At 39.8% G+C, this 12,563-nt stretch overlaps 1 protein-coding gene across 1 annotated transcript in view; it reads left to right on the top strand.

The window, feature by feature from the left end:
* NBAS (NBAS subunit of NRZ tethering complex) overlaps positions 1-12,563 on the top strand; it is a 334,006-nt gene that overhangs the window by 177,281 nt on the left and 144,162 nt on the right. Inside the window, exons 33-35 of the mRNA XM_047068027.1 lie at positions 605-718; positions 5,240-5,397; positions 6,400-6,489. Of these exons, the coding sequence (XP_046923983.1) occupies positions 605-718; positions 5,240-5,397; positions 6,400-6,489 (362 nt within the window). The remainder of the gene's footprint in view (positions 1-604; positions 719-5,239; positions 5,398-6,399; positions 6,490-12,563) is intronic.

Here is a 12,563-nt window from a genome sequence, read left to right on the forward strand (position 1 = left end):
GGAGGTCACCTAAACCATACCTTTCTCGTGAAGAAAGTGTAGAGATGTCAAAGAAGGACATCACATCTAAATTGACTTCTAAGAATCTTTTTGAGAGATTAAGATATTTGTGTTACCATAAACTGAATTTTGGTATGTTTTGAGAGCCTACATGCTTACTATGATAAATAAAAGATAGTACTGTTAGTGAAGCCATAAAGTTATAACCAATTTACTGTGTGTTTAAGGCTCCCCTCTTTGTATTTGTCATTTGTTAATTATAATTAGAAATAGAACATTCAAAGGGCAAAATATTAAAAAAAAACAAAAACAAAATATTTAATGCCACTACTGGGAGGAAAACTTTTTCTCTCCCCACTTAGGTTGGAATGGTTGGTCTGGGGCTGATACTGATCATTGATCTCTTAGGAGAATGAGAGCTAATTCCAGGATTAATAAATAGATTGGAAGGTCAAAGTTGCCTTGACATGTGTCCTATAATCTTTTAAAAAAATCAGTCCAATCTCTACCTTTTATTTTTTAATTAATTCAAAATACAATGTTAATGAGCTGTTTTATTAATTGATGCTGCCATAATCATTAAGTTGTTTGCATGCGTTTACAGGTGAAGACCCAGAAGAAAGGCGTGGACAGGTTCTGATCCTTCTAGTGGAACAAGCACTTCGTTTCCATGACTACAAAGCAGCCAATGTGCATTGTCAGGAGCTGATGGCCACAGGTGAAATAGACAAATTACTTAACACTTTGCCCAGGTCCGCTTTGCATGATGAGTAATGGAAAAGGTCTGTTCTGAAATCAATTGGCCTGATTGGGAAGCCAGGCACATTTTCTTCAAAAGACTTGAGAAACCTTTTATGAGCACTAATCAGTCTGTATTCTTTGTGCTTATATATTAATGTAAGTACTTAATGGGCTCAGGGGTTATATTTTAGCTGAGATTTTGGTTGCTTTCCATTGTCTATTAAAAATATGCTCATAATTTTAAGAACAATTTTATATAAAATATTTTAATGCCTTTTCATGTATTTGTTATATAAAAGAAAATTTAAAATTTTTGAATTATCTATGATTTGTGAGTAGTTAATGTTTCTAGTCTTTAATTTTTTTTTAAAAACGGATAACATAGTGCTTTTCAAACCGATCTTGAGAAGTTAGAAAGTAGTCTGCAACCCTAAAATTTTCTATATTGAAATTTAAATTCCAGTCTCTGGAAGATCAGATTTGTGTGTGTCTGTGTGTGTGTAGAATAATTTCACTATGAAAGAACATATTCCCCCACGGGGTAGGAAGTGATGTTGTCTGATCATAGACTCTCTACTAAATGATCTGCTTTCTGTAGCTGTCTCTGAATGTAGGAAAGCTCAAGCATATCTTTTTATGTTCGGCATAGAAGGAACGTACTTAAACATCATAGAAGCCATTTATGTAAAGCCCACAGCTAATACCATCCTCAATGGGGAAAAACTGAGAGTTTTCCCCCTGAGATCAGGAACACAATAGGGATGTCCACTCTCACCGCTGTCGTTTAACGTAGTGTTGGAAGTGCTAGCATCAGCAATCAGACAACAAAAGGAAATCAAGGGCATCAAAATAGGCAAAGATGAAGTCAAGCTTTCACTTTTTGCAGATGACATGATATTATATATGGAAAACCCGATAGACTCCACCAAAAGTCTGCTAGAACTGGTACATGAATTCAGCAAAGTCACAGGGTACAAAATCAATGTACAGAAATCAGCTGCATTCTTATACACTAATAATGAAGCGACAGAAAGACGGATAAAGAAACTGATCCCATTCACAATGGCACCAAGAAGCATAAAATACCTAGGAATAAACCTAACCAAAGATGTAAAAGATCTGTATGCTGAAAACTATAGAAAGCTTATGAAGGAAACTGAAGAAGATACAAAGAAATGGAAAAACATTCCGTGCTCATGGATTGGAAGAATAAATATTGTCAAAATGTCAATACCACCCAAAGCTATCTACACATTCAATGCAACCTCAATCAAAATTGCACCAGCATTCTTCTCGAAGCTAGAACAAGCAATCTTCAAATTTGTATGGAACCAGAAAAGACCCCGAATAGCCAAAGTAATATTGAAGAAGACCAAAGCAGGAGGCATCACAATCCCAGACTTTAGCCTCTACTACAAAGCTGTAATCATCAAGACAACATGGTATTGGCACAAAAACAGACACATAGACCAATGGAATCGAATAGAGACTCCAGAATTGGACCCACAAGAGTATGGCCACCTAATCTTTGACAAAGCAGGAAAGAATATCCAATGGAAAAAAGACAGTCTCTTTAACAAATGGTGCTGGGAGAACTGGACAGCAACATGCAGAAGAATGAAACTGGACCACTTTCTTACACCATTCACAAAAATAAACTCAAAATGGATGAAGGACCTGAATATGAGACAGGAAACCATCAAAACCCTGGAAGAGAAAGCAGGAAAAAACCTCTCTGACCTCAGCCCTAGCAATTTCTTACTTGACACTTCTCCAAAGGCAAGGGAATTAAAAGCAAAAATGAACTATTGGGACCTCATGAAGTTAAAAAGCTTCTGCACAGCAAAGGAACCAGCAAAACTAAAAGGCAACTGACAGAATGGGAGAAGATATTTGCAAATGACATATCAGACAAAGGGCTAGTATCCAAAATCTATAAAGAGCTCACCAAACTCCACACCCAAAAAACAAATAATCCAGTGAAGAAATGGGCAGAAAACATGAACAGACACTTCTCTAAAGAAGACATCCAGATGGCCAACAGGCACATGAAAAGTTGCTCAATGTCACTCCTCATCAGGGAAATACAAATCAAAACCACACTCAGATACCACCTCAAGCCAGTCAGAGTGGCTAAAATGAACAAATCAGGAGACTATAGATGCTGGAGAGGATGGGGAGAAACGGGAGCCCTCTTGCACTCTTGGTGGGAATGCAAACTGGTGCAGCCGCTCTGGAAAACAGTGTGGAGATTCCTCAAAAAATTCAAAATAGATCTACCCTAGGACCCAGCAATAGCACTGCTAGGAATTTACCCAAGGGATGCAGGAGTGCTGATGTACAGCGGCTCTTGTACCCCAATGTTTATAGCAGCACTTTCAGCATTAGCCAAATTATGAAAAGAGCCTAAATGTCCATCACCTGACGAATAAAGAAGTTGTGGTTTATATATACAATGGAATACTACTTGGCAATGAGAAAGAATGAAATCTGACCTTTTGTAGCAACACGGATGGAACTGGAGAGTGTTATGCTAAGTGAAATAAGTCCTACAGAGAAAGACAGATACCATCTGTTTTCACTCTTATGTGGATCCTGAGAAACTTAACAGAAGACCATGGGGGAGGGGAAGGGGGAAAAAAGTTAGAGGGAGGGAGGCAAACCATAAGAGACTCTTCAAGACTGAGAATAAACTGAGGGTTGATGGGGGGTGGGAGGGAGGGGACAGTGGGTGATGGGCATTGAGGAGGGTACCTGTTGGGATGTACACTGGGTGTTGTATGGAAACCAATTTGACAATAAATTTCATATTTAAAAAACAAACAAAAAAAATCAAGCGTATCTTTTTACCTAGTGTCTTTGCTTTCATAGCGAGTGGTTAAAAATGTAGTGCTTCACCTCGTAATAACTCATGGAGAGTGCACTTAGAGTTTTGCACTTTGTGTATACCGTTAAAGAGAAATATTCTGTCATTTCTTAAAAATTGTAAGGAGGACATTATTCAGGACTTTTGCAATAGATGTTAAAACTATTGCATTAAGGGAGAGAGAAGAGACTCAGTTCCAAATACGAGAAAGACAGCTGGCGACTTAAAGCCAAGGAGCATGGTAGGGGGTCAGTGGATGGAAAATTAGCACGAGACATCAAGGTTCGTGGCATTCTTTCTGACCTGCCTTAACAGGATTCTTGCTGAAGGCAGGCCAGGGTGATTAGATATCAGGGATGAGGGATGGGGAATTTGCTCACATATCAGCAACGATCAGTTGTCAAGGGTGGGAGATTCTCTCTAAACTGACTTTTTTGTAGGATTATTGCTGAAACTGGAGTATGCAGGCTCAGCCAGGCCAAGGTGTAGGCCTAGTTGGGAAGAAGCTTCAACAGAACCTAATATTTGGTCAAAGAAAAAATCGTTTTCTTTACATCTATGAAAGTGTTTAAAAGTCTAGGAGAAAACACTGTGGTTTGTAATATCAGCATTAGAAAATCCGTTTCATAAAAGAGCTACCTACATTCGGAATACCAACCAATATTAACATTAACCAGTTATTAAGCCACTATTGATATTAACCAATATTGACTTTGTAACATTAAGTTCAGAATAATTATGGTTGTCTGAAAAAAACGTGTATTATTCTAAAATTATTTAGAGAGCTTTGTTAAAGAATTTTATTCCCGTAAGGCGTAGTACCTGGATTTTTACTTCGTATGTTTAGAGAAATTGTTCTGGACCCAGGCCTTTGTACTTAGAAAAAGCAAACCCTTTCAAAATAGAACTTAGTACTTAGAAAAAACAAACAAACCCTTTCAAACTAGAACTCCTTCAGTGACAAAACTGTATTTTACTGGAGTATAACATTGTGCAGCAAACATCTCTGCTTAGAGCCACGACGGACAGCGTGCCTTGCGCTGTCCTTGGATCTCTGTCTTCTATAAAGTGAACGTGTCTGTGTAGCTGCCTGTAATAGTTTTTCTTTTCTCACACTTGGCAAGTTTACAAAGTGGCTTTTAAATATAAAGGTGATTTAATCCTTCAACAACTCAAGGAGGAAGGCATTATTACTGTCCCTTTGTGGTGGTAAAGGAGCTGTGACATCTGGGACTCTCTCAGGCACACACAAGTGCTAAATAGCAGTGTTGGGCTGTATCCTCAGGTCTTCCGAGTTCAGATCTCTGACTTAGCTTTTTACTCACTGTCAAAGCTAAGTAGATGACGGGTAGTCATTGTCAGGTATTCTAAAAGGAAACAGAGTTTATCAGAAAAACAGGTGGGATATTGCTAACCTTTCTGGATAATAAGCCAGCCCAGTATTTCTTTTCTACTTTACTTTAGATCCTTATGTGTTTCTTACTGCTTATAAAAAGGTTACGCGTCTCTAATGACCAAGATTGTGCTTTGGTGACACAAGACCTGAGCAGAAATCCACTGAGTTTCTCATGTTAGATTGGAGATTTTTCCTTCTGGTGAAAATCCGTTTGTTTTTTCTTGCTCATTTTATAGGTTATTCTAAGAGTTGGGATGTTTGTAGCCAGTTAGGACAATCAGAAAATTACCAGGACTTGGCCACGCGTCAGGAGCTCATGGCTTTTGCTTTGACACATTGCCCTCCTGGCAGCATTGAACCCCTTCTGGCAGCGAGCAGCAATCTGCAGACAGAAGTAAGTGTTCCGGTAAACTAAATCCCAAACTGCATGAAATCTGATTTGTTGGGTGTGTGGATCTGAGACCTTGCGATTGTTTTTGTAAATAATATGGAAGAAAAATAGCTTGTCGCTTATGTGAAAAGGGATTTGGAGATATTGGATAGAAGGTAGTGTTGTTGGCTTATTATAGTAAGGGAGAAAGGTAGGAGGTAATATTAAGAGGTAAATTATTGGATATAATAGAAGAAATTAGTGTTGTCAAGAATTAAACATGAGAAATGGTCATGGAAAATATGTTAAAAACCATTGGTGATACCATCCCTCGGAAGTCGTTTGGAGAGTGCCGAATCCTAGCCACTAGACCACCAGGGAACTTGGAAGTCCTTTGGAACTGGCAGAGGACGGAGTTTTGGTTGGGGAGATGCTCAGTTTCCCAAAATTCACGGGATCTGCCTAAGAGTGGATAGTACTTTGGTTGCAAAAAATATAGAAGAAATAAATAGAGGGTATAAGAATATAGGAGGAGATTCTGGAATTCTCCTTTTCATATCCTCGTCATTCAGTACATTACACACCAGGTTTTTCACCATTGGTGCCCACTTCTCAAATTGGGAAGCCATTCAGGAAGTCCTGAAGTACGCCTGTTACCAAAAAGTGTTCATTATGAAGTAGCAATTTTTTTCCTCAAAAGAGTGCTTTTAAAATTTCCAGTCTATGTTGTAAAGTGAGGCAAATTTAAAACACAGTTCCTTTAGGGGCACCTGGGTGGCTCAGTCGGTTAAATGTCTGACTTCAGCTCAGGTCACGATCTTGCAGTCCGTGACTTCGAGCCCCACTTTGTGCTCTGTGCTGACAGCTCGGAGCCTGGAGCCTGCTTCGGATTCTGTGTCTCCCTCTCTCTCTCTCTGCCCTTCCCCTGCTCAGGCTCTGTCTCTTTCTCTTTCTCCAAAATAAATAAACATTAAAAAAAAATAAAACCCAACAGTTCCTTTACAGTATGTCATGTTCTCTTTTCAGATTCTTTATCAAAAAGTGAATGTCCAGATCCATCCGGAAGGAGGAGAGAGTATCAGTGTTTCACCGTTAATTAGTAAAGCGCTCCACGAGGTGAGTTAGTCTGCGAGGGAGGAGTTTGAAAGGTGACCATGAGTGGGTGTGGGAAAACTTTTTCTTTTAAACGTTTTGTGCGTGTGTGTGTGTGAAATACAACATTCATATTAAAAAAAGAAAAAGTACAGAAAAGTGTCCAGCTCCATAAATTATCACAAAGAAAGTAGCCATGAAGCCACCAGATAGAGAAATTAGTATGACCAGCCTTCCACAGGTCCCCCTGCACCCTGTCCCAGCTTAGTTTCTAGCTCTTCTTTTTCCTTCCGGAAATCACCAGTGTTGTGACACCTGATCTTTGTGGCTTTTGTTCTTATTTTAAGGAATTTTAATACCCATCACACCCCTCCCAATACGATTTGACCTATTTTTGTACTTAATAGAAATGGCTGTGCTCCATAATTTTTGCGAGATTCCTTCATGTTCTTACACGTGTATAGTTTATTCACTGTTCTGTGGAGAAATTAGTTGCGGTGTGCGTATTTTACAGTTCATCCATTGCGATGTTGACTGGCGTTGGTGTCTTTTTACTTTTGGCTACTAGAGATGAGGCTGCATCAGCATTTTCTACGTGTTGCTGGCGCACATGTGCATACCATTCTGTCCGGCATCTGTTTACCTCGGCCTGGAAGCGTATGTTAGCGGGTATCTGTACGTTTAGCCTCCTCAAGAATCCCAAATGATTTTCCAAAGGTGTTTTACCATTTGCTCTTTTTTTTTTTAAATTTGTTTTTTTTTTTTTCAAGTTTATTTTATCTTAATTATTTTGTGAGAGAGAGAGAGAGCGTGCACGCGTGCATGGGAGGGGCAGAGAGAGGGAGAGAGAGAATCTCAAGCTGGCTTCTCACTGTCAGTGTGGAGCCTGGTGTGGGGCTCGAACTCACCATGCGAGGTCATGACCGGAGCCAAAATCAAGAGTCTGACGCTCAGCGACGGAGCCACCCAGACGCCCCCGACTGCACTTTCAGGAGCAGTGTTTGGGTTTGCCATTTATTCCGGTCTAGCAATTTGGCATTGTTAGCTTTTTAAAAATCTTAACTCTTCTCTTAAGTATTTAGCGGTATCTGTTTGGGATCTTGGTTTGCATTTTTCTCATGACTAATGAGATGGAATTAGCTCTGGAGACCTCTTCTTTTGTGAGGTGTCTGTTCAGTTCTCTTGCCCATTTTCTATAGAATTTTTCTCCTTTTCCCTTGCCTCACTGAGATTTTTGTGAATAAAATATGTCTGAGCCACCTAAGTGTGTACGCGCCTTAGGATAGTTCATCCTGGGAGAGAAAGGAAGAAGTACTTGCGCCCTGACACCATTTTTCTTTTGGTCAGTGCTGGCTCCATGGCCATTCACTCTCCAGACCTGCTTCTAAAAACATAAAATTGTCATTTTTTTTAGGTTGAAGAAAGTAGCCCAGTTTTTGACATTCTAATTGGGTCAATTAAGAGATAGTAATTCTCTTTATAGATTGGTTTTCCACAGGATTCCTTTAAATGGTAAGCTTCACTTTTTTTTTTTTTTTAATGTTTATTCTTGAGAGAGAGAGACAGACAGAGACAGAGCAGGAGTGGGGGGACGGGCAGAGAGAGAGGGAGACACAGAATCTGAAGCAGGCTCCAGGCTCCCAGCTGTCAGCCCAGAGCCCGACACAGGGCTCGAACTCTGGAACAGCGCGAACATGACTTGAGCTGAAGTTGGACGCTTAACCGACTGAGCCACCCAGGCGCTCCTAAGCTTCACTTACAAAATGTGAAACGTCGTTCATTTTTCTGATACCTATTTTGGAAGCCATCTATTGTGGAACATTAGGTGCACCTAATCTTTTTTTTTTTTTTTTTTTTAAATTGGCTGTATCCATTTTGCCAAACTCCTTTGCAGTTGTGTACTATATAGTTACTTTTAGACATCTGATACAAAGTTTCAGTTGCAGAATCTATTCATGGAGTTTCTGCAGAGATAATATTCCTCCTGGGTTATGTATGACTACGCCATTTCCGCAGTTCGTTCTTTTCTATTAAAATTCAATTTGACAAACCTATTGAATATACCGGTGTAACCCTAGTTCAGTGCCGAGTGATCTGAGGATCTCAGAATGGGAGATCCTTTTGTGCTTCGGGAGTTTTCCCCTATTCTTCCTGTGATGGTGACTTCAGGACAGCATCCACCAATAGATTTTTCCACAGTGAGGAAGATGTCCTGTATCCCACTGTGGCCGCCAGCCACATATGCCGTGGGTACTCGAAATGTGGCTAGCACACCGAAGGAATCAAATTTTAAATTTAGTTTCATTTTAGTTCAATTTAAATAGCCACATGAGGCTTCTGGCTACCAGCTTAGGTATTGCAGTTGGAGAAGATTAGACACCGGGTGGAGGATTGTGTGCCACCGTCAACACTGCAGACAGTGGACTTTTTTGTCATGGGACTCCTCCCTCTGGATGGAAGCTGAAGTGTTTTCTACGGGCCTGGAGTGTGGTGGATACGTTTCTTCTTTGGCATGCTTTGACTTGTAGTCGTGCTGATTACCGTTTGTTTTCACTGGATGTGAGAGCACATTAAATTCTGTGGTGTTTTCTCTGTGGGACTCAGAACACTTGTGGCCAGCAGTCACCGAATGTCCTGTGTATCAGGAGGAAGTTGGCCAACTGTACCATCTTTCAGGGTCCAGGTGAAGACCTACTTTCAGTGAGATCTTCTTCATCCCAAGTTTTGTATCTTTTGAGCCTCTGGTGCTTCTCCAGCAGTTCAGCCACATCTCCCACCTTCCCGTCTGTCTCTCTCGCCTTGTCTCTTTTCACGCCTCCCAAACATGCGCTGGGCTGCAGTCCTACTGACCTTGCCACCGTTCTCCGGAGTTGCCTCTGTCACCCCTTTGGTGTTACTTTCCTGGCTGCCTCTGCTGCCCTTCTTGCCTTGTGCTCTGGTCATCTCTTTTACGCTTTGAGCCCATCTGAAGTATCATTTTCTTCGTCAGGTTTTCCTTGAGTTCTCTAATTACTGTTGCTTCTGTATCCCCCACACATTCTCACATCATCGTGTCAGCATGTACGTGGTATGCTTTGGTATTATGTGGTCACTGGAAGTAGGTCATTTATCTTTGCACCGTCCATAACGGGGTTGTCACATGGCGAATGTGTAGGAAATGTTCGACAAAGCCCGCTTGGAAACTCCCTCTGCATACGGGTTATTCTCTGGTAAAAACTAATTATAAAGTAGATTTTAGCTTAAAATAAAAGGAATTTCCCATTTAACTCATATGTATGTGCTGTGGTGGCTGTTGAGATCTGTTATGTTTTGGCCAGCGTACAGGGTGTGTGATTTCTCTGTTCAGTATAGGATTGCAAAGTGTTTCTGCTGAGTTCAGCTCTCTAAGCTTATTCTGAATCCCCGTCCTTTATAAAATCCATGAAAAGCCTTTGTGATGTTGGGTTTCCTATTTTCTCCTTCAATAAATTACAAAGTGTCAACCTGGCCCTTTAGTGGCTTCTTTGGAGAAGGACATGCTGTGTCTCCACAAGTGGGCACATCCTGCTCCATTAGTCTCTTTAGTGAATGAAGGAGACCACCTTTACACGGCAGTCTTTTACTCATTCTACTTAGCAAGGAAAAGGGATTCTTCCAAAATGATTATTTTATTTATTTATTTTTTAAAATTTTTCTTTCTCTCTTTTTTTTTTTTTTTTGTAGCTCTTTAAAAAGCTTTCTTGTCTTCGTGTGTCCTTTCTCAGCAAGTTGCAGAAAATCTAGATCTCATGAAGTGCAAATCTAAACCCTCAATGAACACATTATGGCTTTGATTCATGAAGCACATTTCAGAATATTATAGCTACTATTATTAGATTAAAATACAGTGCTCAGCTGTAGGTTGCTGTGCGTTACACATTAACAGTAGATATAATAACCACACTAAATTCTAACTCATAAATGAGAGCTGACTATATATGTAATCTGCTTAATGCTCAAGACTTTCATTACTCAGTTGTGAAAATAATAATTTTTATTTATATATCCAAGCAAAGTAAAGATGGAATTGCTATGCGGTAGCATTTGCATTAGTTCAAGTAGAGCCTACAGGTTTGAAGATATTGGCTGTTGTCCCCATGAACAAGATATTAGTGTATAAATAGACCAGAATGCATATTTTGTGAATAACTACCAAAATTACAATTTTCCAGTTTCTTATTAATGTTGGTTATTATGCTTTTTAGATGTAGCAGTATTTCGCCATTTAGAGTATATTAACGTTTGTTTTTAGCTAGTATTAGTTGTATCACTTAGCCAATGGTGTTTTCCCCCCAGATAAATCCAATTAGATTTGGAAATGGATTATATATAAGATTCCCATTAAAAAATCATTTTCACTGTGGGAAAACTTGTTATGAGCGTTTTAAGTGGCCATAGATTTATACAACTAGACTAATTAATGTTTATAACTGTGGCATGGGCTAAGCATAGAGCGATTTCAAATTTATAAAAGGACTGTTTAGAAATCTCTAAAAGTGAGCAAAAGGACAGTTGGCTTTCAGTATCATAGGAAACCATTTCTTTTTCCATTCACCAGGTGATAGACATGTGGGTTATTTCTACTTATTCGCTGGAAAATATGGAAATAGAGAAATAGGTTTCGATTTCTCATGTAGGTGTATAGGAGAGGAACTGCTACATTGCACGCATGTATGCGTTCAACTTTTGAAGAAATGGCAGATTGCTTCCCAAAGTGGCCGCACCATTTTCCTTTCCCACCAGGAAGTGTTCAGATCCCAGTGTCTCCACATTCTCATAACACTTGTTCCTCCCTGGATTTGACGAAAGCCGTCCTTCAGGGGGATGTGTGTGGTATCTCATTATCATTTTGGTATGCTCTTTCCAAAGAACTAATGATCGTGAACATCTGTTTTTGTGCTGCTGCTTATTGAGGTGTAAGAGTTTTGTTGTTTTGTTTTGTTTTTTTAAATTCTGGCTACAAATCCTTTCTTGAGTAGGTGATTTGAAAATGTTTTTCTCTCCGTGTGTGCCTTGACTTTTTCATTTTCATAAAGTGCAAACATGTCTAATGTGGCTGAAGTCCAGCCTACCAGTACTCTTGTATCGCTTGTGCTGTGGTATTGTATCTAAGAAATGGACGCATAACTCAAGAGTGTGGGCATTTATTCCTATGCTTTTTTTTTTTATTTTATAGTTTGGGCTCCTGTGTTTATTGATAAGGAAGTAATAATCCACTTTTTGTGTGAAATAACTGTAGGCTTGAGGAATATTCATATACGAGAAGGTGAATTGGAACTTCTTAACATACACAAAAATTAGTTCATTGAGATGGTATTTGTTTTGTTTTCTTTTATGTTTTATGATAGCTTACTCCTTCATAAAGAATTAAAAATTTTTTTAAATGTTTATTTTTGAGAGAGAGAGAGAGAGAGAGGAAGAGTGTGAGCAGTGCAGGGGCAGAGAGAGAGAGAGAAAGAGGGAGACACCGAATCCAAAGCAGGCTCCAGGCTCTGAGCTGTCAGCACAGAGCCCCACCTGGGGCTCGAACTCACAAGTGTGAGATCATGACGTGAGCCAAGTCGGATGCTTAATGGAGCCATGCAGGGATGCCAAGGATTTTAAATTTCATATTTGGTATGCACAAAGACATTAATATTTTGAAGTTTGAAAAGAAAGAGTTTCATCTGGAATGGATTTTTGTTAAAATTATCACTTTACTATCTACCCCCCCCCCCCCGCCCTCGATGTGTTGTAGAATTTTGGTTTCCAAGCTCATTGGGGGGGGTCATTCCATTCTGTTTACTTTGTATCTCCCTAGACCTTCTGTAAGGATTCTATAGTTTTGTGGTTTTCCTCAGTCTGTACCCTTAGTGCTTCAGTCCAGAACATGTCATGTCCTATTAATACCTTTTGACGTGGGACTCCCAACCTCTTGTAATGTTGAGGATCTGAGGAATCCAGGCATGGAGCCAACGAGGGACTTGGGCCCTGTTAGTTCTCTGCCTCTTTATTCCTGCAATTTTATATAAATACATAATCCCAGGCAGTGGGTCTGATCCTCTTACAGGGGATCCTTTCGATTCACAGTTCCTTCGAGA

This window comes from Lynx rufus, unplaced genomic scaffold (genome assembly GCF_022079265.1).
Source record: "Lynx rufus isolate CCGP_SWC_20201006 ecotype Redwood Valley unplaced genomic scaffold, mLynRuf1.p SCAF_8, whole genome shotgun sequence".
NCBI classification, from domain to species: Eukaryota; Metazoa; Chordata; class Mammalia; order Carnivora; family Felidae; genus Lynx; species Lynx rufus.